Source organism: Neofelis nebulosa, chromosome 10 (genome assembly GCF_028018385.1).
Source record: "Neofelis nebulosa isolate mNeoNeb1 chromosome 10, mNeoNeb1.pri, whole genome shotgun sequence".
Taxonomy (NCBI): Eukaryota; Metazoa; Chordata; class Mammalia; order Carnivora; family Felidae; genus Neofelis; species Neofelis nebulosa.
This window is the reverse complement of record NC_080791.1, coordinates 82,639,390-82,667,158: the sequence shown is the minus strand read 5'-3', so window position 1 is coordinate 82,667,158 and position 27,769 is coordinate 82,639,390. Positions and strand designations below refer to the sequence as shown.

Here is a 27,769-nt window from a genome sequence, read left to right as displayed (position 1 = left end):
AAAGACAATAAATATAGTCAGTAAAGTAACCAAATCTTAGAAGGTGGTACATGCTATGAGCAAAGAAATACAGGGAGTTCAGAAGGGGGAGGGGGAGAGGTTGCTACTTTAAATAGCATTGTCACAATAGGCTTCACTGATAAATGTGAAGAAGTTCACAGTTGCCCATGTAGATATCTGAGAGAAGACTCATTTTTAGGTAGAACAACTCACGCAGATCTCTAACACAGTCTGACATATTCAAGGAATGGCTAGGACATATAATTGGTACAAAAGAAAAAGGAATTAAAGTAGACAGTGATGAGATCACAAAGATCAAGTGGAGGAAAGCAGGTCAAGTAAAGTCTTATAGGTCATTATAAGGACTTAGACTTTAACGCTGAACAAATCAGGGAACCATGGCATGATCTGAGCAGAGAAGTAACATATTTCCATCATGTTTTCAAAAGATCCTTCTGACTGGTGAGTTGAGAGTAGATTGTAGTATGGCAAGAGTGGAAACAGGAGGCTACTACAATAACGCAGGTGAAAGATGGTGGCTCAGACCAGATTGGTAGCAATGGAGTTGGTGAGAAGTAGTCAGATTTCAATATATTTTGAAGGTAGAACTAGCAGGATTTCATCACAAATTGGATTTGGGATGTGAGGGAAGCAAAAAGTCAAGGATGACCCTAAGGTTTTTGAATTTAACAACAGAAAGAATCAAGTCACATTACAAGAGATTGGGAAGACTTCAGGTAGAGCAGGTTCGTAGGGTGGGTGTGGCAGAAGATTAAAGCACAATTGGGGCATTTTAAATTTGTCTACCATACATCCAAGTGGAGGCCGTAGAAGCAGTTGGAGATAAGAATCTGGAGTTCAGAAGAAAAGTCTAAACTGAAATATAAATTTGAGAGCTGTTAACATTTAGATGATATTTAAAGCCATAGGACTGGATGAAATCATCAAGGGATATTAACTCTTTCCTCTAAGATACATGTTGTGAATATCTTAAGTTTATCATTAACTCTTAACTTTGAGATACCCCTTTTAATACTGAATTTTTAAAATTTTTATGTCATAAAACAACTTCATTTTTTTTCTCTCTTGCTTTTGGAATAATTCCTCAAAAGGTCTTTTTATCCATAAGGTTTTTTTTTTTCTTTTAATTTTTACTTTCGTTTTCTCTAATTTATTTTGATGTAAGGTAACAGGCAAGAATCTAGCTTAATTTTTTGCAAAGAACCTGACATTCTTGTGTAATAAGTTGATAGTCCATCCTCATGGTACCTTTGTTTTAAATGCAATAGGTAGTCCTATAATTCCTTTTTTGGAATTATTTATCCTATTCTGTCCTATTCTTTAGCTTATTTGTCTGTCCTAGAACTAGTAGCTATTATTTTCATAACTGATACTTGATAGTATCTTTGATATATAGCAGTGCTAGTCCCCCTTCATTATTCTTTGTTTTTAAAATGCTATTAGCTGCCCCTAAGAAATAAATTTTAGTAGAATTTTTTTAATTCCAAAGAAATAAAATATTTTTAAAAATTTGTAAGTTAATTTTGTCTTCACATTTTTTCGCCATCAAATCTTCTCACTCTGCGATAGTGTGTCTCTCCATATTCATATTTTCTTAGATGTTTCTCAGCAAAATTTTAGAACAGAACTTTCTTTGTATATATTTTGTACATTTGTTATTAAATTCCTAAATGCAATATTTTATATTTTTGTTACATGGATTATTTAAATTTTTCTTATTAATAAGCCTGTATTATCTCTTAAGAAAATAACTTTTAAAATTTTGTTCATTTTAATATCTTACCAATGTCAGTGCTTGATTTTGGAATAGTTATTTGACTTGAAATCTTTGCCTCCAAACTAAATGTCTGTTTACTTGGAGTAAAACATGCACCTATTTTAGGTCTGGAAAACAGAAAGTGCACTCACTGAGTGCCATGCAGGATGGGGGTGCTGGCAGCAAGGTTTATTTATGGAACGGATAAAATTCCTGACATTAAATGAAAAGTCAAGATTTCCTCATTATCCATCTGGAAACTCACATTTAGTAATATTTCTGTCTCTAACCTTTCCTTTTCTTAAATTTTGTACCTCATGTTAGTGGTTTTTATCTTAAAGTACAATAAAAGAAAAGTTACCAGTAGAATCAGTGTCTTCTATATAGTAGATATATTATGATTGAATATAGTTCCAATGTAAGTTTAGGTTTACCCTAAAATTACTTGAATATGTCATTTAAAAAAATAAGTCTCTAGATGAATTCCTCATATAATAAATATGCAATAGCAAAAATATTTATAACCTAAATTTTCCATGTATTTTCCCATTTGGCAATAAAATTTAATCATTACCAATAGACAGTGGAAGTCATGTTTATATCCCTAAATACATTTCATTTGGCCCTTATTCTCCTCGTAGACAAAACAGTGTTCAGTTGCTCATCCATAACTGTAAATGTTACTATAAATTATAAGGTTCTTGCATTGTTCCCCCCCCCTTAAAAAAAGTATGAATAGTAGGAAAATGAGACTGAGTGGAAAACATGGTATCTGCTATTTCCCACAAAGGCAAGTATCAAAAGGTTATGGTTGATTTATTACTCAGAGTGTTGGATTAATTTAAAACACTATGCCAATTTTTTAATACGTAGGAAAATGTATTCTCTCTTTGCAATATTTGTAAATAGCTGTAAACTATATAAGCATTAATACTGCAGTAACCACAATAGTATCATATGAATGCATTATAAAATGTTTATTGTATGTATGGTTAATCAGTAGTACCTTAAAGTTACATATCTTTTAAATAGTTAAAATTCACTCACCTGTATCATTTGCAGCTGAATTCCATGAGTCATAAGGCTGTTAAAGGAATCCAGATTTATGATTAGTACAGTAATTGTATCAAGCATTTGTAGCCTAGAAGTGTTTATTGAAATGCATATATTAATATTTGATTTCACTTTAGACCTTTGCCAACTAATTTTAATTTAGCATAGTTTCCCAAAATACCTCCTCACGTACATATTAACATGAGTACTAGCAAAAGAAAAATCCTTGCCATCATTTTGTACCAAGCCTCAATTAGATCTAATCCCATTCATCAATGTCTCCCTGTCGTGAACCCTGCTTTGCAGCCTGTGACTCATGTTTGCTAAATACTGCATTCTGCTTTTTACACTAACGTACAGCTCTGTAAATCTTTTAACGTTTGCAGTCTTAAGCTCTTGATAAATTAGTTCCTCTGGGTAAAATCACTCAGGACACCTGATATGGCACATCAAAAGATGACCCCAGAAGGCCTGCCCATTTTTTAAGAGAGGGATTTTTCACTCATTAGTGATAAATTATCTAGTCTCTTTATTTAAAAGAACCATCTGTGGAATATTTCAGAAAGCTAAAAAATATAGACCCCTCGTACCTAAGACATCACGTGAAATTGCCAATTCATACTTGTGTTTTAGAGATTTATTTAAAACCAAGAGAGAAAGACAGGAAATAGAATGATGGTTCTTAATTCAACTTATTTTAAAACACTTTGAGAAAATGTGATGTAAGAAATGAATAATAATAGCAATATCTAAACTAGTTTCCATTTCTCCTGTCTCTCCTCTCTCCAGTCTACCCTTCACACTACAATTATTTTCCTAATAAAGTGCAGACCCCTTATTTAGCAGAGCCTTCTAAGGCTTTTGCCAGTCTGTTTTCAAGCTGCAGACTTACTTTTCTACAGCACTTGGTGTCCCGGGCTTTTCTTAAACATACTTTCTGTTTCTTGCCTCTCTAGTTTCCAAGCTTTTCCCTCAATCTTGAATGCTGTTTCCTCTTGCTTCATCCCACATCCTAACTTATTAAAATCCTTATCCCCGCTGAGAGTCCAGTTCAGATTCTGCCTTCTTTATGAACCTTCCCTTTACTGAGTCTTCTCTCCTTGGCCTGTACACACCCTTGCATTTCCACCATATTTTTTGTATTTCTGTTACAGTGATTACCACTCCTTACCTTCTCTCTCCCCAATAACTGTATCTTCATTGGCAGTCAGAAACTCTTTTCTGTAATTCATTTTTAACTTTATTGCTCCTTTCACTAATATTTTAGCCTTTTTATTATCTTAGCAATAAATGTTCATTTATTTGAATTTGGAAAAAGAAGTCCAGCCAAAAGAAATAAGATGTCTTTCATTAACGTCTATTAATATTTTGTTTTAATAGTTGGACATTTTTTCTAAGCATTCATATGCAGTTGGTATTTTTTAAACAATAAATATTGAGATCTATTATACATAGAATTGATAACCAGCTTTTTCTCACCGAACCACTTGTTACACACATTTTCCTATCAAATATGAAATTAAATTACTTTTAACAATTGCATGCTTACCTAATCCCCTACCAATGAACATTTAGTTTGTTTTCATTTTATTGCTGTTAACAAGTAACATTCCACTAAACATCTCTCTGTGTGTTTATGTTTCACAGCTTGTCTAATTATTTCCTTAGGCTAAGCCCCTAAAAAATAGAATAGCTAGATCAAGGGGTATGTACATTTTCACAGTATTTGATATGCATTGTCAAATTATTCCCCAGAACTATTATAACTGTAGAATCTACCACTTTACATGGGTAATGAACATGGGCATTTTTTTTATGTGCTTTTGTCCAGTTGTGATTCATTCTAAACTACCTGTTCACTTCCTTTGCTTTCTTTTTCTCTTTCATGTTTCTTATTCATCTTTTAAGAATTCTTTCTTGGTAGACCAAAGATAACCAACCACACAGATACATATATATATATACACCCAGACAGAGACATGTACACATACAAGAGCTTTAAACCCTTTGCCATGTATGGTACTTTTTTTTTTCTTTTATTCATGGTGATTTTTAATTTTTATGTAACCCAACTTTAAATTATAAAAATACCCATATTTCATTCACTCTTAACGTTCTTTTTCTGACAGTAGTAGTCAGGAGATAGAATCTGTTTTGGGGAGATGAAATTATATATTACCTCTATTCATATTTTTGAATCTGTGAAATTTTATTTTTTTAAGTCTTCGTTATAATTATATATGCTATTACTTTGGTTTCTTTACCTGACTTCAGCAAGATACTTGAGTTCTGTCAACAACAAATATGATTGATATGATTTTGAGCATGTCACTTTCTTGCTGTGAACAACAAATTATAAGATAATCTAATACTAAATTCTGGTTCTTTGTGTGAGATGGTACCCACTGTGACTTTTCTGGTGATCTGTAATTAGGAAAGAAGTAGGACCTGCTTTAAAGTGGGAATTTCTAAAGTGGAAATTCATTTAAAAAATATAGATTGCTAGCCACCTGAGTGGCTCAGTCGGTTAAGTGTCTTGATTTCGGCTCAGGTCATGATTTTGCACTCATGAGATCAAGCCCCATGTCAGGCTCTGCTCCGAGTGTACTTAGGATCCTAATCCTAATCCATCTGCTTAGGATTCTCTCTTTCCCCCTCTCTCTGCCCTTACCCTGCTCACGCTGTCTCTTTCAAATAAATAAACATTTAAATATAGATAGATAGCTAAATGTCATGATTTCTGTGACATAGGAATATCACAGTGACATTTGGTTTAAAATTATTTAGACCTGACTTTCTTAATAATTTATTAATTTAAGGGCATTTCTTATAATAAAAAATAATAATCAAAGAATTATTTAAAAATAAAAATATACCAACATTCTTATAACTACCTTTAGGAAAATCAGCATATCAGTTTTTCTTCTGTTGTTCACTGAAACTCATGATGGATGACATAACAAACTGCTAGAATTTATCTAGTATTTCTAAACAGTATGCTTACACTGCTGTTTATTGATTTATCTATGTTTAGATTTTTATCATCTTCTGATTCTGATGAAGATTTAGTTCATTTATACCACCACTATTTCTTCTTCCCTGATCTAATGTAGCCAGGTATTATACAATATACATAGTTTATTATTATATATTATTTTATAATTACTATGTGTTAATTATTAAAACATTATAGACATGTATAATATTATATAATACATAATTAACTTAAATCTATAATATCCTGGCATATTAGCAGGATCAGGTAATAAGTGGCATATATTATATATAATATTGTACTTACACATATGTTAATAATATAACAATACTAGGGCCTATTTAAGGAAATTTTTATAATAAAATATAAATATTAAAACATTTTTTAAGTTTTAGGCATAATTTTTAAGTTATTAAATACTAGCAAGATTTTTTTTTAAGACATTCCTTAAAACTACTTTCAGAAAGATAGATATGAAAGCAATCTGTTTCTGCTTTCTACTAGAAATGTTTCAGATTCCTCAACCAAATCTGTGGGATAGGGTTCTTGGAGAAATGAAATACTGATAGAAATAATGAAGAAGACTAGATTGTGCTTAGAGGTGGATTTAAATAGCTTAAAGAACAATACAGCCAATAAATACATTTTTAGATGTTTCTCTTCAGGTCTTTTGCATATACTTTTTCATGAGACTGTCCTATATTTCATTAACAGAGTCAAAATATACAACTTACTGTTTTTATTATACTACCATAATTGATCATATTCCTTAAGATCCCAGAAGTTTGAGAAAGAGATGGCAAGTGGTAGATTAATTAGTATATCAATTTCATTTACTTCTTCATTAACTCCTTACCCAGGGATCAAATATTTATTCATAATTTCTTTTCATCACTAACAAATGTAATTTAATGGAGAAGCAAATTATTCTAATTTCATTATGATTGTCACTGTTTTTATTTTGATTTTAAGCTGTGGCTTATATTAGCATATTTTATTCTGTATAATACTATACAAACTACACAAATGTTAATGTACATAAGTTGTAACCTAGGTAATATTGTGTTACAATCTGGACAATCACAGATGAAAATTGTATTTTTTTTTTCCATCTAATCCACAACTTTAGTGCTTGCATTTACAGTTCATTTTAAAAGTGGTTTTAATACTTAAAAGTCTTTTGAAAGGCTTCTAAAACTTGGCAGTCTCAACAAAATGTTTTTGTCTGACTTCCTTTTTAAGCCTCTCTATGGACTTACAGTAAACAAACTTTTTAAAGCGGGAAATCTCTAGCCATAATGCAGGAACAGATGAATAGAACACTAACCACTTTATCCTGAAATGCACATTTTCAGTTGTACATAAGATGCCTTAAAGCATCATATAAATATTTTAAGATGTTTCGTAAACTATTAATGGATAAGTATTACAAAGACTAGGATTGGATTCATTAAACACAACTTATTATAGGGTTTAGAAGAGGAGCTCTTCTATATCTTTCAGTAGTTCTATCTCTGATTATTTTAAAATCCTGTTTTGAATTATAGCACATAATTATTTCGAAAAGTTCTATTATTTAATCCTATAACTTCCACCGCCTACCCTCTTTCCTAAACTAGGAGTTTATCAATAAGTCTTTAGCATGTCATATGTATTTTTGTTAAATTGTTATTTTTAAGAAAAGCCTCATGATTCTAGAAATAGCAATCAGGTGCATTATATTGTTACCTCATTAATATGTGCCTTCAACAATGTGAAGTGTTAATAAGCCTAAAAAGATCCTCTTGAACTTAAGAATAATTGTATTAGGCCTTTATAACTAAAGAAATACCAAAGTTATTTTTCAGTGAACAATTCTCTGAGTAGTTCCCAAAGTGTTTTTACAATCTTATATAATCCGGTTAAGTAGAAAATAGTAATAGAAAATTTGCGGATCCTTAAAGTGACCTCTCTCTGTTTAATCATCTGAATATTTCTCAACAAACATATAAATAAATTAAAGTATGTCATGTCATCATATGGAATCTAAATGTGAAGGTAAAGATAGGTATAAGAAATCCAATAACTAAAGCTGGAGATCTTTAAGACACTTAGAATATCTGAAAACAAACTGATTAAATCCTTGTTCTTATACAAAGTATGTCTTCTTTCTTAGAGATTTTGCTATCCTAAATGTTATTTTTATTTCTGCTATTGTTCTCTATATATTTTTGGTATATCAACATTACATCTGCTGGCATTCAGATTACACAGGCAGGTCCCTGAAGAAAAGGAATTTTCCTTCATTCTGGAACTCATGACTTTAAATCTATTTTATCCATTTCTCACCATATTGAATGATTTATTTCTGATAATTGAGTCACATTTTTATTAGCCCTTTTTAAATTTTTCCGGGTAGGAAGTTGTTCTCCCTTGCTTTTTGTTATATGCCAGAGAAAACATGACGTGGGGAGGGAGGTTGGTGGTAAGCATCTAGAGAGTAGGGCTAAGTAAAGATCTTTCCCACCTTCCCTAGGCCTAGAACATTCATATGCTGTTCTTTTTGCCCATTCCTTTCATATTATTTGTTTACATGTTTCAGTTAGACTTTTGAATGTAAAACTTCACAGCTTTGGCTAGCTTGACCCCACTTGGGGTCCACAGATTTTGAGTAAAGCCTTCCCAGAACAAGCAAGATACATATTTTGGCCTGCTTTTCTCTTTACAGCTCTAAAGTCTGATTATTTTATTTTCATCAAAACTCTTACATGTGGGTGCGTATGTGTGTTTGTCTGCCTCCCCCTCTGCTTTCTCTCCCCTCTCCACCTTCATCTGCTTTTAAAATCCAGCTTACATTTTTATAAAAGTAATAATATATACTTTTTAATATGTACATAGTGTACATAGTGCATAGGTTAGAAAGCTAACAGGTACTCCTATTTGTGGAAATATCTCTGCCATTTTGTTGCCCATTCCCAATTCTTATTCCCCTTTTAGCGATAACTTCTGGTTTTTCCTTTCAATTTCCAAATTTCAAATTTATACTGCTAATTCCTATTTGCTTACATTTTTCCAGTTTTAAATATCATCTACTTATTTTTTTACTTTGGACCCTAAGTATTTAATACCTTTACATGCTATATATGTTTCCTCCCCTACTCCCATCTTTCCAAAAGTTTTTCAGCTTTGTAAAAATAAATCTCTAGAATGTGTTCAAGTAAATATTGTTTCCTGTTGAGCCAAAAAAAATATGAAAGTTTTCTTTCTTGTATAGCTTTATTGTTTCTGTATGTAGTACTTGCTTTTTTTCCCATCCTCTTTTTTGTTACTCTCCCTTATTTTACAGAAATACATCCTCCAATAGAGTCTTCCAGTGGGTGTGCAGGAAGTAAACTTTTTTGAGATAGTGCATGTTTGGCATTATATTATTTGGTTATTTGACTAGGTATAGAATTCTAGGTTGGAAATAATTTTTCTAAGAACCATGTAGATATTGGCTCCACTGATTTCTAAATCCCAGTGTTGCTGTTAAGTGACATGCCATTTTTATTCTCCGTACTTTGTGTGTGACTTTTTCCTCTAAGGAAGATTTTGGGATTTTCCCTTTATCCTTAGTTTTCTGAAATGTCACAATGATGTACCCTGGGTATTAGTCTTTTTTACTTCATTAAACTAAATAGTCTGGGCTTCTCTCTCTCTCTGAAAATCTTTATCTTTTCATTCTGAGAAATGTTCATATATGTATGTGTGCACATATACATACATGTACCTCCATATAATAATATTTTTTTCCTACTTCCTGCTCTGTCTTTGGACTCTTAACTAATCTGATGTTGGATTTCCTGGGTTGAGCCTCTAATTCTTTTATTTGCCTTCTTGTATTTAACTCTTTCGGTTTGCTTGTTCTTTCTAAGAGATGTCCTCCACTTGATCTTACAGACTTTATTTTGATTTTTCGTCCCTCTCATATTTTAGATTCCTAAGAACTCTTTTTAGTAATTCATTGTTTCTTTCCATAACATTTTGTTTCTATTTCATCAATGTAGTAATTTCTCATTCCTCTGAAGATATTAATTGTGGTTATTCTAATACAGTCTTCTATTTCTACATTGTCTATTTCCTCTCTCTCTTTTTTTTTTTTTTTTTTTTCCTGCATGTAGTTCTCTATCCTGATTATCGTGTTGAAAGATATATACTCAAACATCTGGTAACCCTAGTTATATTCTGTGTACATAGTTAGGTCTTTCAGCTTTACTTTATGGTGATCTCAAAAAAAATAGTTTTGGGGAGCCTGAAAATGTGAGTACCTATGTCTTTATTGTTATGGTTTGTCTATGAAGAATTCTGATTTCCCATTTAGGAGGTGTGTAAGTCTGGCAGCAGTGTATTAGAGCAGTAGGAGAAAAATCTGTGCATTCATTATTGAGAAATTACTAAAAAACCCCTAATGTAATCTGTGCATGATGGCGCCAAGTCTCCACCTGTCCAGAGAATAAAACCTCATGTCTTTTAACAGGGTGATGAAGGAATAATCACCTGGCAGGACAGGTGATATTGATGGGGTAAGAATTTAGGGGGTCCAACTTCCTTATACATACTTTCAATCAGTTCTGTTTTTAGCTCCGCCCTGTGCCTTCAGAGTCATCCTCATGCCTCCAATTCCTGAGATTTTCTGAGGCTTCAGAGAGCTAGGTTTTTATTTGTTTTTGTCTCATTCCTTACATTACTCTTATTTTAAAAAATGTTTTTGCTATTTACAATTTTGGAGGAGCAATTATACGTTTATTACAAAAGTAGTCAAATACTTTAAGAAGAAAATAACATCATTCAGAATTTTTCCAGCCGTAATCACTAATATTTTAATAGATTATGCATATTTCCTTCTGCTGTTTTCTTTAACTTTCCCCCACCTTTTTTGCTTGCAGAGTTTGTATGTGTATGTTTTTTATTTTCAAAATTGAGATCATGCTGTGTGTACAATTTGTACACTACTTCATTTTTCCATATTTTCAGATAATCTATGAAACATGGCTTTAAATAATTTTGTAGTTATGAATGTCCCGTGTTTTATTTAGCCATTATTCTAATCGGTTTCATTCTCCATGTGGTAGGGACTCCATCTTGTGTGGGAGTGAAGAACATGCATCTTGATTATCAACAGGCCTGAGTTTGTATGCCAGTTCTGCCATTCCTTTGTTCTGCCATGTCTTTTTACTGATCCAGTGAGTTCCCTCAATACGTGTTATCAGTATGCTTTGCCCATAACTTGCTGATACTCAACTAGAAATTAGGGTCCACAAGTGGGGGACAAATGCATTCCTTTTCATGGATCTAACAGCCCCAGGAGTATAGAAAAGGAACCAGAGCTCTAGGTAGTATCAGCTAGAAACTTTGCCATTTTGCCCAAGATCTTCTGATCCACGTGTAGTGTGGTACCAATGCTAGGAGCAAGGCCCACAGGTTTGGGTACTTTCTGTTCCGTACTCCTCTCAATACTGAGACAGCTGGGCCAGGACTGGGTTTGAGGGCCTCTTAGTGCCACTGCTAGTATTCAGATATTACCATTTTACTGCATCCCATAGCTTTGTCTCATCCTTTCTACTTCTACTTCATCTACTCCCTCATTCCTATTCCTAATGTAAGGGACTCTAGTAACATTCTGCCAGTGTCTTTTACTCAACTCCCAGGGATAGCACTGAAGGATGAGGTGGGGGAATATTTTATCATATTCTCCTCCATGTCTTTCTTTATTCTAGTTCTAGGTACACAGTATCATCCCTAAAGTCCTCTAATGCCCTAGTGTGCAGATAATATTCTTCCCTTATCACCAACATTAAGACAAGTTTTCTCCTATTTTTATTATATGGTCATTTTAAAGGAAATGTGGAAGGGAAGCTAGATGCCTCTACTCAGATTACCATCTTGGTTAAAATTGATTGTCTTTTGCAAAGTTAACCTTCATGTCCCTTCTTGTACCATGGATGCTTCTAAAACAACACGTACAAGGTGAAGCCAACCAAGTTCTGGTTCTTCCAGCGAGAAATTCTTCCAAGTATTTGATGCCTTTCTGTCTTCCCTCCCTATCAAAAAGAAAAGGTTCTGATACCATGTATATCATATATTATTTGATCAAAATGCATTCATTATGGGACCACATTTGCATTTTGAAGCTTCACTAAATACGCATTAAAATGCAGTGGCTCCTTTTTAAGGAATTGAATGCAGCAATCAATCAACAAGGTATTGGGGGTGGAGCAGTCAGTCCTTGTATCTGAAATCATAGTAGGTCTATGCCTAGAACTGAAGATAAATCTGTTTCAATTGTTAGAGGGTGTCTAGAGATGAATTTGCAGAGAAAGTAGAGTGCCTGACCTAAAAAAGGATACTCTTTCTGTATCATTCTGTTCACTTAAATCTTTCCCTCCCTTTGTATAAATTCCTAGGAGCCAAAGTCCATTTTCAGTAATTGTCTTTCTGCCACCCTTTTCTAGAACCATTTCCTACTGAACCTCTCTCCTCTCTCCTGTTCTTTCCTTTTCCTTACCCAAGCATGATAATAACAGCCATCATCTCTGAATAAGAAGCTATATCCTCAAACCCCAAAAAGTATCTGCTGCCTCAGGTCCATGAGCATCCAAACTAGACAGGGAAGGAAGCAGATTCCCAGACACCTGCATTTACTTGAATCAGAGTTCCTCAGTAGAGGACAGGACCTCAAATGTGATAAGTGGGAGTGGGGGGAAGAAGCTGTCAGTAACAATGAGGATGCCAAATTTGAAGGAATGACATTTAGGACCTTTTGAACTTTTCTGTAATTTCTCACATAGAAATGGCTCATGGTTTCACTGAAAGTTGTCAATTTTGTTGATTAAATTATATGAAATACTGCTCCTTTGTGTGAAGTCCTTATCTTTGGTCCTGATTATTGGGCAGCTAGTCACATGTATGTATGCCATTGAAAATGTTCTGAATTTACTTTGTATAATTTTAATCTGGTCATTTGATTACAACACCCTTCCCACATCCATCATACTGCTACCAGTCTAGTCCAGGCTCTCATTTTTTGCCTGAGCTGTAGCAATAGCTATGTTACTGATTTCTCTGTTTCCTCTCTCACCCATTCATATTGTTATCTACACATTAAACAAGGCAATCTTTTTTTAAAACATAATTCATATCACCTCATATCCATGTTTAAAATAATCCTCCACAGATAGCCCTTTGCACTTAGAATATCTCATTTTATCTCATTCATAAGCCCTAACATTGGCTGGCCCCTTTTGAACTCTCTGGCCTCTTCTTATTTCTGTTTTCCCTCTGACTCACTATGCTTCAATCACATTAGTCTTCTTTCTTTTCCTTGAGCTCAACAAATTTATTGTTGCCATCGGGTCTTTGCACTTGCTATTTCCTCTGCTTCTTTCCCAGATCTTCGTAGGGCTGACTCCTTCACAGCCGTTCACGTCGCATCCCATCTCCCATCTTTAGAATCACCTTCCCTGGCCATCTAATTAACACCCTTCCTATCTCCCATCGCTCTCTATTACATTTCTATGTTTTATTGAATTTAAATGAATTTGTCATGATTATCTTAATTAAGATAATTTACTTTTCTTCCCTCTCTCCCCAGAAATGTAAGTTATTAAATGTCTTGTTTACTGCTAGATTCTCAAAACCTAAAAAAGGTCTGGAACATGGTGGGTGCTTAATACTGGGTGGATGAACAAACAGTGACTTCTCTTTATGCGGATACAGTCCTCTTAGTTATTTCTCTTGTACCATAGCTGACGAAAACTTTTTTTTTCTTTTGTAATTAAAATAAACATTGATACTAGATTGGAAATAATAGTAGTGACTTCTTTTAGGTGTCTTGACATGGTTACTGTTATTATCTGGAAATGAATTTCAACATATTCATTTATATCCCATGGATCATAATTGTTTCAGAGCAGTAGAAATGCAGTATACTTACAATGTGTTGAAGAGCCAAAGTCCCAAAACTGCTATTTCTAGACCATAAGATACATTGCTACCTACTGCCTCCTATACTTAAATATATGATGATGCCAGTTGGTTTGCAGGATGGAAATGCCCAGGAGAGAAGACATGCTGTCCTTCCAAGGGGCTACCAATCATTTTTATCCCACTTTTTAAGAGCCTATAACAATGCACTTTTAATTTGCTATCCTCTCCTGTGTGACACCATGTTCCTGAGGTATTTTATTGACTATTATCATCTGTTAGAGTCCCTTGTTCTGCAAGTCTGTAACTGCATGATTCCTTTTCTCATTTTATGAAGCTTTTTTTAAAGGAATTATAATCTGCCTCCAGGTTCCTTCTTTATCATTTCCACTCTGTAGGCCCAAGAATTACAGAATCTTGTTAGATAGTATTTTCCCAGTCTGAATCAGGGGAAACTACAACTGCCCCAAGCCTTGTCTTCTGGAAAGTTACTGTACATCCTCTAATGGAAAAGTACAGCAAATCTCTTTTATAGACATAGACCTAGCATACCCAATGGTTCTTAAAGCCTATTAAAATGTACAGTGTCCCTAACCTAACAAGTCTCCAGTTTGCCACGCCCACTTAATATACTTCACTTTATCGCCTAAAGGAGAATAATTGTTTATCATATAATTGTATTTATATATTATGGAAATCATATTCAAAGTCAAATGTCAGTTTACTGTGTTCTTTTAGTTTTCATGGATTAAATGGAGACATAAACTCTTTATCAAGTAACAGTAGATTGACTGTTGAATTTCTATGTAAGCCTCTAAATCTTGTTTTTAGTCTGGTTATCTCCTGTGCCTTTCTGAGCAACTAGTCAGCCTAAGTAGTCCTGAAATGACCATCTATTTTCTGCTCCCTTTTTATTATTGTATGTATTTAATAATTGAAAGGATAAATATAAAAGAACCCTCTGGATTTGTGTTTTGCATGTATGCTGTAGGTTTGTAGCATCTCTTCTTCCAGGCACAGGAAAACCATGGTATGTGAATCTACATTAACTACCACATCTCCATGTTTCTCCTTGAAGTTATCATATCTTTCTTTCCAAGAGAGCAGAATTATGGCTAAAGATGTGTCATAATGACATTGCTGTTGATTTCACTGACAAACTGTTAGTCTGATGATATCAAAATTTGATGTTGGCTGTATGTTTAAATTATCCCAGAGAACAGGTGGATATTTCTTCAGTGTCTTATGGAAGACCCCTGTTTTCATGTTCTTTACAAGCAGTAGGGTAAAAGTGGTCCACCATCATGGGAATTTGCCCAGTGCCACTCCAGAGATTATCCCTTTCTAGATACTATGTACAAGAAAAATAGTGCCTCTGGATAATCCTTATCTCTTGAGATTTCATGTTCCATTGTGTTTTAAGTTTTACAATATTGTTATGAAGCCTGCATTTTTAAAGAACACTTAGTTGTGTATGCTTTACCAACACTTTGGGTTTATATTACAGTTTACTATCAGCTTTGGTAAACTGGTTATCTGATAAACTAAAAATGAGACATTGTTTGAAATGTGTTCTTTTTGTGATAACTGTGTATAATGTATTAATGGAAAGTAAATTATAACTTTCTCTGTAAAAGTAGTAGTGCTAACAGTTGGATCATATTTACATTTCTAGAGCCTTTCTTTGAACCTTAAGTATTTTATAGATCTTACCTAATCCTAGAAAACTCCCTGTACATGAAGGTAGTATTCCCCCACCCCCACCAGCCTTTTTTAGGGGGTATTAATGCCCACACTGCTTAAGTGAGTTGCCCAAGGTCACTCAGTGAGTTGTTGCTGAAGCCAGAAATAGAATCCAAGTCTCCTGACTCCCAATTCAGCTCTCTATCCTTGATATAGTTTTCTATCCTCTATATACCCCTGCTGCCTCTCATGGGAAAAGAAGTTAATCTTCCAGCTATTAATAGCCACCAAATTGGTGGTAGCAGCACAGTGGAGAAAAGTAACTGTCTTTACACTGCAGCATTAGTATAAAAATATCTGGTAATGGAAAATTTGACAAATGTCATGTTAAAGGGAGTGGAAAATTATTTTAAGATCTGGATCTCATTTATCTAGTTCTCAGAAAAGTAAAATTCCTTAGTAGAACAGGGATCATATTTTTCTTCCTGTTTTTAAATTGTCTTTCCTAGAGGGTAATTGTCAACCTAGTCATAGCAGAGCCTATTGTCAACTAACATAGTAAGAATAATGCATGTACTGATTATTATAAGTGATTATTATAAGTGTATTTTCTAACTGGGTTGAAAGCTTGAATTGCTTTATTGAAATATGTAACACTTACGCAGCTTTCAGTGTTATTTAAGTTAGTATTATATCATAAAGCAAATATAGCATTAGTTGGGAATCTTACTGCACGATTTGAAAACATGGGCAGAAATACACATTGTAGTTTCCTGACAGTATACCTCCAGCAAAGTTGCTTCATGTCAGGCACCTGAAGTTCACCGTGAATGAAACTGGCAAAGCAGCGGAAAGTTAATTAAGAAAGACAAGATTAGCACACTGGAGCTGATGAAGTGTATTGTTATGTATTCAATCAATTCATTATTCTATATATTTTAAAAAGGTATTTGAGAGGTAAATATTAAGCCTGTCTAGATTGTGGGAATTCAAACTTAAGTTCAAACAAAACAATTTGTCTCTTAATTTTGGAACAAGAAACAGGAATTTCCTTACTAATAATCTCTGGATATCATGTTTCTGTTTAAAGATCACTAAAAGCCTTTAGTCAGAAGAATGACATCAACATTATGTTTCAAGTTTAAGTGTAAGAGAGAAAGGATTGGTGGAGGTTCGAAAATGCAAGGAAACAGTAAGAGTTAGTTATTTGGGACCCAGGTGACTGAGAAAGTAGTGGCGAGAGGATAATTACAAGAGTGTAGAATAAGACTAGAGGTCAAGTACAGATCTTTAGGGAAATATACATGTTTACTGGATGAAGGAAAAAGAAGGTAATAGATGTTGGAGAGGGAAATCATTTTGAAAAGCTACAGAAGTTGTAGGATAGAGCTAAGAAAAGTTCATTAAACTTGACAACCTCTTGACATTTAGGAGACTTACTTGTACAGAGTGATAAGGAAGGGCCATGTAAGAGTACTCTGACCTCTTCAAATTATGTTCATTTATCTTAAGGTACTAATCTAATTTTCAAAAACTGATGAATTATGTATGGTATAGGAAACAAATGATCAGAACGCTTTATTAACCATCATATCTGAGATAGTAACAGATTTAATTCTTTCATTCACTTGGGATTTTATCGGTTATTGCCATTCTTGTTAATTTAGACTAGACTGCCACCCAATTAAAAAATAACCGGTGATATTTTATAATCTCTAAATTATTAAGTTATTAATCTGTATGTGTACGATTATTGAGTACTTTTTTGTTATCTTAAACATAAATCAAACATAAAATCTAAATTCTGCTATCTCTAAGAATTAGGGTTGGTATTAGCCATTTATTATTTATTTTCTGTTCCAGAATCTCTTTATAATGAGTTCATTAACATTATTTAAAGTTATTAGCAATAAACTATGTTTTTTCCTTCCAGCTTTCTTTTAAATTTTAATCAGTTGGCAGAAAATGTACTTTATTATTGGTGGTGATGTTGTTGTTTAACTGATATGGTTATTGGAAAACTATTTAGGTGATATTATTGAGCTTCTTCTTAATTTTATTGAATAGGTACATCTTCAAGTGAATCTAATCTGTTTAAAATCCTTCCACAAAAAAGAACCCGAAGAAAATTAATGCCTTCTCCCTTGAACACAAAACATCCCCAAAAGTCTACACTGTCTGAAAGTTTGCAGCTCAATGATTCTCTCAGCAAAGAACTTCAACCTATTGTATATACACCAGAAGACTGTAGAAAAACTCAAAATTCATCTATAGTGACCTTACTACAACCATCATCACATTCTACAAGTTTTCAGACCATCAGCTCAAATGTAAACAGTGATAATTCTCTGAAAATGTTATGTGAAGCAGGTATTCCTCTCAGCAGGAAGAAAGAATATGGACAGGAAGATTTGGACTCTACATTTACTATATGTGAAGACACCAGGAGCTTAAAGAGTAAATTACCTGAACAAGAATCACTATCAAACAATAACATTTTACAAAGGTACAAAAAAGAGTATTTACCAGTTCTTCTTTTGTTTGTGTTTTTATTTCATTTTGTTTTGTTTACATAGTCTTTAAACCGTAGCTTTTTTTTCTTCTTTAGTTATATTTAAGGTCTATTTCATGAGTCAAGTATGCTATCTTGATGACAAAAGTCAGTGTTTTACCTTCATTAAATCTTGTTTTTATAAATATTAATCCACTAACACAATATTTTAAAGTCTTTAATTTGATATCTTAGTTGATTGACCCTCAGTAGACTAGAAGAAACCTTAAGGTATATTTAGTTTGTCCTACCTACTCCAAAGTTAGATGATACAAGCCATCATCAGAGGATTACTGTGTTTACTTTTATTTATTAATATGTTCACTAAAGAAAATCTCACATTTTTTATTCACGTTCGGTGAACCTCAGCTTACCCTGAATCATCATATATCTAAGGTATGGCTGACTACATGTCATCCAAGCAAACAGCCTTCTCACTTCTTCTCAGTTCATGTCCTGTACACTTCATCTGTTTAATCACAAGTAATACAAATATGGGAAGAATGATACCTTCACCTTTCTATGCTGTTGGGATACAGAAATCTCTTGAGAGCAACTCTTTCTATGAGATAAAAAAGAAGAAAACCCTAGGGCAAGCAAGAGAGGCTTTATAGTCTACAAAAATATTTTTCTTTGTATATTCATACAAAATAATATTCTAATTATGAAAGTGTATGTTCATTTTTCTCCATAGTACAAATCAAAAGTACTCATTTTATTTTTTATTTAATATGCAGGCTTGCCTCTTCTTCATTTTCAACTAAACATTCTCTGCCTATACCAAGCATAGTACCATCCTACATGGCAATGACTGCGGCTGCCAAAAGGAAACGGAAGTTAACAAGGTACAATTAAACATAAACTGACTCAGTATTTACATAAGATCATCTTTATACTTTGTTTCCTATAGTTGCTTTTTATTTCATGTGATTAAACTGTGAATTATTACATATTTATTTAATGTTTCTTTACTTTGGAGAAAGAGAATGTATGTGAGCAGGGGAGGGGCAGAGAGAGAGAGGGAGACAGAATCTGAAGCAGGCTCCACATTTTCCACACAAAGTTGATATGAGGGACTTGAACTCACAAATCATGAGATCATGACCAACCTGAGCCAAAGTTGGATGCTCAACCAACTGAGCCACCCAAACGCCCCCTGTGAATTCATATTTAAACGTATATATAATTAATTTCTCTGCAGCACTGGATTTATATTATCAAAAGCAGATCTTGATAAATCCCAAGTATTTCACTTGCTATTTACATAAAGTATTCTATATCTCAGATAATTAAAAATAAGTTGAAAAGTCTTCTGGCCTTCAAAAATGTCATTTAATTTTAACTTTTCTTCTGGTGACAACTTGTACTCATTTGGTATTTTTCTTTTTATACATTAATTAATTACTTCAGTCCTAAAATATGTATTTTGATATATGACTAAATGTATTTTAATATATGACTAAAATGTAATGAACAAAGAGACTTCTATTTCTGGCTATGACAATGTAGCTTATATCAGACCGAGCCCACCCATCAACAAGTTATAAAAGCTGATAAAATACAACCAACGGCTGCTTTAAAGGCACTGGAGAACAACCAACGTAGCCAAGACTTGAAGGTCTAAGATGCAGAAGAAAGGAAGACAAGCTATAGAGAGTCAAACCTTCTCTGCCTCTTTTTTCCATTTAGCATTTGCCAAGCATCAAGTGTAGAGGCCAAGCACAAAATGGAAGACTCCAGCTACCAGCAGTCTCACTGAGCTAAGGAAATAAAATAGTTCTGTATGTAGCTTTTGCCCTCAAGATGTTTGCCAAGTTCTAAATTCTGTGGCATAAGAGGCCAAGAAATAAAGCCGAAAGAAGCAGAAGTATTAAGTAGAGTTTTGACATTCTCATGCGGCTGGGACACAAAAACTGTACCGGGATCCATCAAGAAGAAAAGGTGCTGTTAAACCTTCAGGATTTTATTTGAGACTCTTGAAGGCCTGTGCTGTAGGAGTAGGGCAAACTGGAGATAGACCAGTTCTTGAAAGCCTGAAACAGACCTTACAACAACTCAGTCTCTTTTTGGATCAGAGTGATCTAACTCTGTCCTGCCTGCTTGCCAGAAGAAATTAATTTCTGGAGAAGTATACCTAGAGCATATACAGGTTTTTGGTTTGTTTGTTTTACATGTTTAGCACTTAAGCAAAAATCACCAAGTATGCCAGGAGACAGGACCAAATTACTGAAAACTGAAGATCCATAAGTGATACAGATATTAAAATTATCAGGTAGGGACTTTAAAAATTTAACTGTGATTAAGTTCAACAAAACAGTGACAATTTCCGAAAGAACTATATTGTATTAAAATGAATCAAATGAATATTCTAGAACTGAAAAATGAAAATCTACTGAATTTAAGAATAAATAAGTAATAAAAAAAAATTTTTAATAGATTAGACACAGCAGAAGAGAGTTTAGTGAACTGGAAGACAGATTGACAGAAAACTAAACCAATGTGCAAAAGGATAAGATAGAAAATATGGAACAGAGTGAAAAAGACATATGGGACACAATTAGATCTAACATGTGTGTATTTTGAGTCCCAGAAAGAAATGAGAAAAAGAATGGGGAAAACAGTGTTTGAGGAGATACTGGCTAATAATTCTCCCAAACTGACAAAAGATAACTAATCACAGATTCAAGAAGCACTGCAAACCACAAACAGCATTAATACTACAAGAAACATACCTAGTTACATAGCAATAAAACAACTAAAAATCAAAGACAAGGAAAAAATCTTAAATATACTGAATTATAGGACACAAAGTCCATTTTGTAGTCTTTATATCTCACGACACTGAATGCAATGACAAGATTGTAGTAAATGGTTATATTATAAAATGACTGAATTGCTTTATCTCTTTTTCTTTGACATGTGATTATGAGGAAGAGTATAAGATCCTAAGATAGGATAACTCTTTTTAAGTTTACTGTTTTCCACCATGAACCTCTTATCATCTGGGCTAGTGTAAACAAACTTACAAATAATCTGTTTGTGCCACATAGAGTATTACCTCATTAGCATATTTAAGATCTGTCCTTTTCCCTTCCAAAGTATAGCAGACTTGGAACATAGATTTAAGATTCATGGATTGATTTTTCTAGAATGTCTTTATCCATAACGTTTAAATTTCTGTATTTTGCTGTGGCACAAATTTGAATGATGCAATTTGTCTGGCTCCTGTATGAGTATCAATCATTTAATGAGTGAGCCTAGCTAACCATCACATTTCATCCATCTTATCACTAATTTTCATTGCGTCAGTTGTGTTATTCTTTCTGCTAATTAGTGTTGGAATTTTTGGTTCTTGTGCTTCTTCACTGATAGCATGCTCTTTTGTGTTAACTAAGATGTAGCAAAAGTTTATAGCTAATTATCATTTCAAAATGTTTGCATCATTATCAAAATCAAATGAGTTTTCAAGAAATGTCCAGGTATGAAAATTATATTTAGAGTGGTTTTAGATGAATTAAAGAGCTTCCACATGAGCAGCTAATATTGCGAAATAATATTAAAGGACATATGAAGAAAGTAAGATTTCTCATAGCCTATTAATTGCTCTATTACATTCCCTCTGGTACCAATAATTAGATCCTGCCATTAACTAAGGTTAAAAGAGATTAATGCTAGAAATGTACATAATTACTTTTTTTTTTTTTTTTTAATCTTCCTTTTCCCCAATTAAGCCTACATGAGTTTGAGAGTAATAAACTCTGGTATTTTCCACTTAGCATATTTTCCATTTTATGTACATATTTAGGTGTGTATGTGTATTCTAATGTGGTTTCTAAAAATGAAGAAGGGAAGCCTCCATATGTATAGTTATTTTAATTATTTTGTACCAGTTTTTCTCTCTGAAAAAAAAAAAGTGCAGTCCCAAAAGCACTGGATATTCTAAAAACTTATGAAACTCAACTTCTTAGTTACTGCTTAAATTGAGAATATGAAATTTTTAATCATTTCAGATTATTTAATACCACTATAGCACACTGATTTAACTATAAATCAACCTATCAAATGTATATATACATATGTAAAATTGTACTTATAAATTATACTAATCAGAGTTTTGGAGGTTTGTTTGCTTTGTCTTTATTTGGTTAGTTGGTTTTTTTCTTTGTTTCACAATCTAGCTTAGCACCCAGAAATGAGTCTCACATTCATAATACATTTTTGGTTTGTTTTGAAAGACATCTAGGGGTGCCTGGGTGGCCCAGTTGGTTAAGCGTCCAACTCTAGATCTTGGCTCAGGTCATGATCTCACAGTTTGTGGGCTCGAGCCTGCATCGGACTCTGCGTGGACAGCACAAAGCCTGCTTGGAATCCTCTCTCGCTCTCTCTTTCCCTCCCCTGCTATTTCTCAAAAAAAAAAAAATAAATAAACCATAATAAAATTCTGAAAGGCATCTAATGAGTCCAACTAGAAACTATCTCAACTGAAAGAATATGAGATGCATTATGTTAACATAATGCAGAAACATACTACTTTTATAAGGGACAGGGGTTAAATCTTTACTTTCATTAATAGTTGTAACAGTATATTTGACACATAACCAGAAGAGTTATTAAATTTCTTCTCAATATAGTCTTTAAGATAATTTGAATTTTCACTCATACCAATTTTAAGTCTTTTTATTTTGTGATCCAACATAAATCTAAAATAAATTTATAACATGAATGTTAAACATTTCATTAGTGGACTGTTTTATCTAAATCCTAAAAAACTGCAGGTATTTTACTTATATATAAATATATAACTTATTTTTTATTTCATTCCTCGAAATATGAAGATTCTTTCAGATAGATTTATTCGAAAGCCTAATTTTCAAGTAAAAACAATTTATGAGTAAAAACAGAGGTCCTAGAACCAAAGTGAAAAATCGTACCACATAATAATAAAGGTAATTTTAAGATAAATTGTTAGGAAAACTAACTCTTATCAAAAGTAACCCATGACATTGGTCTCTATACTTGAAATAACCAAATGACCAAAAAAGAATTTTTGCCTTAGACAGCGGATACATATATTATCCAAAAAGGGCAGTTAGTACCCCAAACAGAATTATAGTAACTTAGTTTATTTAGCACCATTTAGAAATGGAGAATTTCTACAACCAAATTTGTTTGCTTTCATAATACTAGTACTTTTTTGTTAGCATTCTGAGTAGATATAATTTATATTCTTGAACAGAGTAGGCAAAATTACATTTGGAGTACCATAATTACTTTTCTCACAGGCTGTAGAAAAATTGAGGTACATAGGTTGATTTATTTTTGCCAGCACTCAGTGTGCTCATGCCTGTTTTTCTTTCCTATCATGGTAAGTTGCCATTTCTGACCACTGTCAGTTACCATACAACTGATCCATCTTCTCCCTATTCCACAAACACACCCACATCAGTTTACTATTTGGTTAGAGCAAGCTGTTGCCATAACAGGGAAGCCCCCAAGTGTTAATGCAACCCACATTCAAATTAGTATCAACTTGTAAAATGGCATATGATATCTTTTCTAATCAGCAACTCCCTAAATTAGCTTATTTGAATCAGTATGAAGGGGGGATGTTTATCCTTCACTGGATCCCAACCCTGCCTGTTAAAACTTGATCCTCTTTGGATTAAGAAGGATTGGATTGCTATTTTTCAGGACCCAGATCAAACTCCTCTTATCCACAATCTTTCAATTGTTTTGTTTTTTCTACTTTTAAAATCAGGAACCTACAGCTCCTTGTAGTTTAAAAACCTACAGCACTGTTTTTTGCTTTACCTTGTATTATTTTGTGTATTTGTCTTATTTGTCCCCCACTCCCCATAAATTCATTATGTAAGTTTTCAGGACAGGGGTTATTAATGCCTAACTTATTTGTATATCCTGTAACATGAGACCATAGTAGTAGGTGTTTAGTCATAATATGTCACCTCAAATTGAGTTAGAAATTTGACCCTTTAAAATTTTTTTAAGACAAAACAAATGAAAATAGGCCATTCTTTTCATTTCAGTTTCTATAATTGTAGTAATCAGAGAGAGATTCTCAGTCTATTACCATGCTTCGATATAAAAACAAGGTTTCCAAAAATCTCACTTGTTTATATTCTCCAGATTAAGGTTCATGCTCCAAATGTATAATATGAACTTGGTTTTTAACCTCTTGCAGGGTGCTCTTTATCTCTACACTTGGAATAATAGAGTTTGCTTATATTCTAGCAGGGCACTCTGAAAATATTTTGTTACAGACTTGTTTACATATACCTACAGTCATAATCTCCAACTTGAGTAAACATCATTAAAATCACTACGTTTCCCTATGGGCCAAAAATGTGTTTAGTACCTCCAATTTTATGGAATTTTGCAACCTAACTGTTTTATGATTTCACTTTCTCTTTAATCTTTTTTGCATGTAGAATATGTATTAGAATTCTAAATATAAAAAATGCTTTACTAAAATAATTTTTTTTTTCCCTCAAGTTCTGCATCAAATACTTCATTAACTGTGGAGGTAAATTCTGGATTTGCCAAACGTGTTCGACAAGATAATGCAAGTGATAAGCACTTACAAGAAAACAGACCAACAGCAGGTATGTCTCAGCTCTTAATTTGAGATTTAATAACATGATTGCCAAACATATGTATAGTACATTTTTTTTTTACAGTGTTCTCATAAGAATCTCCTTTTATCTACCCATTACATTTACTACATGATAAGTGTGACTTTCCATGTTACAGATAAGAAAATTTAAGACACAAAATAGAAAACACTTACCTGAAATCACACAGATATTTCATGGTGGAACCAGACTTCTAACTCAGTATTCTTTACACCCATACTGCAGAAGAATTCATAAATAATTTAAGTAATAATTGAAATAATTAGCTAAATGTATTATTTAATAAGTTAATGATTAACTGTATTTTACAGTTTACTTGAAATTTATTAGCTTATTATTTTTAATAATTTGGCCTCTGAATCATTAGTGTAATTATTGCCAGGCTTCAATCTGTATCTAGTTATAGTCATATTGTAAACCACATTAGCAAGTTGCAAAAGATGCTGATGGAGACAGCTACATCTTCTCAATTGCATATGGCAGTGACATGAATCTGTAGCAACAAAACCACATCTTTGGTAAAAGTAGAGGTAGTAGCACAAACCAGCATCTGGGCGTTGGTGTCCAGACCTTTGTCTCTCTGACACTGTAATTCATAAGACTTCATTTAGGAAGTATTTCTTTACTATGCACTGACTATATGCTAGGTTCTGTGACAGATAGCAAGATCTTTAAGACCCAGTTTGGTTTCTTCCCTAAAGTAACTTGTCATTATGGTGCTTGGAATTTAAAGGGGTTTCATGAGATAATGAGGGTTTCTAAGAATAACATGAAAACTTTTTTTTTCCCTGTCAATCCTCTTTATTAGAGTAATACAAAATCTCTCAATAGCTTTGCCGAACTGTATCGATAAATCCTTACTTTTTGTGGTAGCCAGTGGCATCCTTAAGTTCAGTGGAAATGTCTTTAATGAATATTTTAAAAATCAAAAAAGTCCTGAAATGTAAAATTTACTACAATTATTTGGTTAGCATGCCAAACTTAATAATGTTTAAAAATGTGTATGTGCAGTTGGTATAGATATATATTGCCCCATTGGTCTCCTGAAAAATTTCCCCAGGAAATCATAATTTACAACTAAATAATTTATGATATTTCTCAAATAGAGATTTGGTTTTCCTAATGTGCTTATTTCCTAAGAGTGGTATAAAAATGCATTAAATATCTCATGTATAAAGAGAGGTGAATTAAAAAATTCTACAGAGAAGAATGTAGGAGTTGATACTAAACTGCAGTGCTTGCCAGAGCAAAGAGGAGCTAAAGCTAAGTTAAAAGATTATGTGTTATTAAGGATAATGGAGTACTTAGAAAGAAGTATTGGTTTAAGGGGCAGTAATAGTTTATGTGTATTAGGATAGCCAAGTGAAAATGCCCAAATACACATGAGAAATTACTAGAAAAGTAAGAGAGAACTAGAGCTGCCTTTCCTAGAATATGTTTATCTGAGTTTTCCAACTAACAATGTACAAATAAAAAAAACAAAGGAACATCAGTGGGAAAGAAGGTAACTGCTATTTACTGAGAAATAAGAGTGTCAAGAGACTAAGTGCCCCTGAAACTAAAACCTAATGTGACCAGGAAAATGGATAAGAGATTAGGCTGATCTGTAAATAAGTCATTGGCACTGTTTTTAACGGCTTGGTTGAGCAGTCATGGTGAAGGCTTATGAAGAACCAGAGGAATGGACATTTGAGAGGTGGCAGGAAAAGGAATAAGGGCTATGGGATCAGGATTAGCACATAGGGAAGTACTAGATGCAAATTATACTCTTAAATAGGAAAAATATGAAAGTTTAAAAGTCTTAGGGAAGTAATCCCAAAGAATGAGGGGAAAAAATGATGCAAAAAAGAAAGAGAGCAATGCTTGTAGAATAGTTGAAAAAGAACAAAAGTAAATGTAGTGGTTTATTCAGTGATATTACTTGATACCTGTCAAACTCAGTTGACAACATGGAGAAATGATTTCCTATTTTTAAATGAATGTTGTTAATGTTTCTTTCATGTCATGTTTTAAATCATGTTAGTTAACAACTATGAATTTTAAAAATAAATTTTTCTTATTTGGTTATAATTTTTAACAAATTTTTATACGTTGAATGAAAAGTGAAAATTATTTTTGAATGATACTTTTACCATATTTATATGTCTTTTTTTTTTCCTTTCTAGACTATAAAAGAAACATCCATAAAGTAAAGGCAAACATGGTTAGAAAATTTGGAAGAAGTATTTCAAAAGGAAGTCTAAGATAAGTCACTTCAAAATCAAGGAAAACGAAATTGACCTGTCTCCTTTTAAAAAGATTTGTTGCCAGTCCCCTTTCAGGAACTTATTTAAAACCTTTGAAAGAAGACCATCTTAAATAAAGCTCAGTTTACCCTAATTACTTTAACAAGCAGAAGATGAAGTTCTTTCTGTTTTATTCTTTTGTATTCTAAGCAAATATGAAATTTCAACAGAAAAAGTTATGGTTTAATAAAGTTACTAACATATTTGTTACCTTTTGAGATCCCTAAGTCAGCATGGTGGCAGATCAGTGTTACTGTGCTACAACAAGTTGATTAGGACATTTTAGAAAATAATAGTGAGCTACGTTATCCTTACTGTTTGTTTTAAAATAAGGAGAATTTAGAAGTGATAAAATTATGGCACAGGATATGTTTAGTCTTACATTATTTTAATCACATGTGACTTTACTTTCCAAAAATACTTTGATGTACAAATGTACATATATGTGCCCATAAAGTTGTTGTAAAGATTATTTAAGTAGTCTTCATGAATAAAATACTAATATTGTTCCTTGCTACTCGGTATATTAAAGATGTAGATTTTACAATGTTGGCTTTTCTGTCTTATTACCACCCCTTACACACTTTAAACTATCATTTTGTGTAACATGTGAATTTTGTAGATTTGTATTTCAATTTAGATCAAGGTATATGGCAGTAGCACCAAGTCTGAAAATAATCCGTAGATTCCTTAATGATAGTGAGACAATGTTTTTAATCATTCCTTCTCCTATAGGAAATATATGGAGCTGCAATTAATCATATTGTTCACTTGCCGTGTTTGACCTGTTCATCTTCTGAGTGCAACAAATATTTGATCAAGCACATTTTTAAT

At 33.0% G+C, this 27,769-nt stretch overlaps 1 protein-coding gene across 2 annotated transcripts in view; it reads left to right on the top strand.

The window, feature by feature from the left end:
• The window catches only part of KIF18A (kinesin family member 18A), an 80,080-nt gene extending 52,598 nt beyond the window's left edge, over positions 1-27,482 (top strand). For both annotated transcript variants that reach the window (XM_058688513.1, XM_058688515.1), the window contains exons 15-18: positions 17,517-17,955; positions 18,738-18,845; positions 24,511-24,620; positions 26,816-27,482. In XM_058688513.1, coding sequence (XP_058544496.1) covers positions 17,517-17,955; positions 18,738-18,845; positions 24,511-24,620; positions 26,816-26,898 — 740 coding nt within the window. In that variant the 3' untranslated portion in view covers positions 26,899-27,482. The remainder of the gene's footprint in view (positions 1-17,516; positions 17,956-18,737; positions 18,846-24,510; positions 24,621-26,815) is intronic.
• Positions 27,483-27,769: the final 287 nt, after the last annotated feature.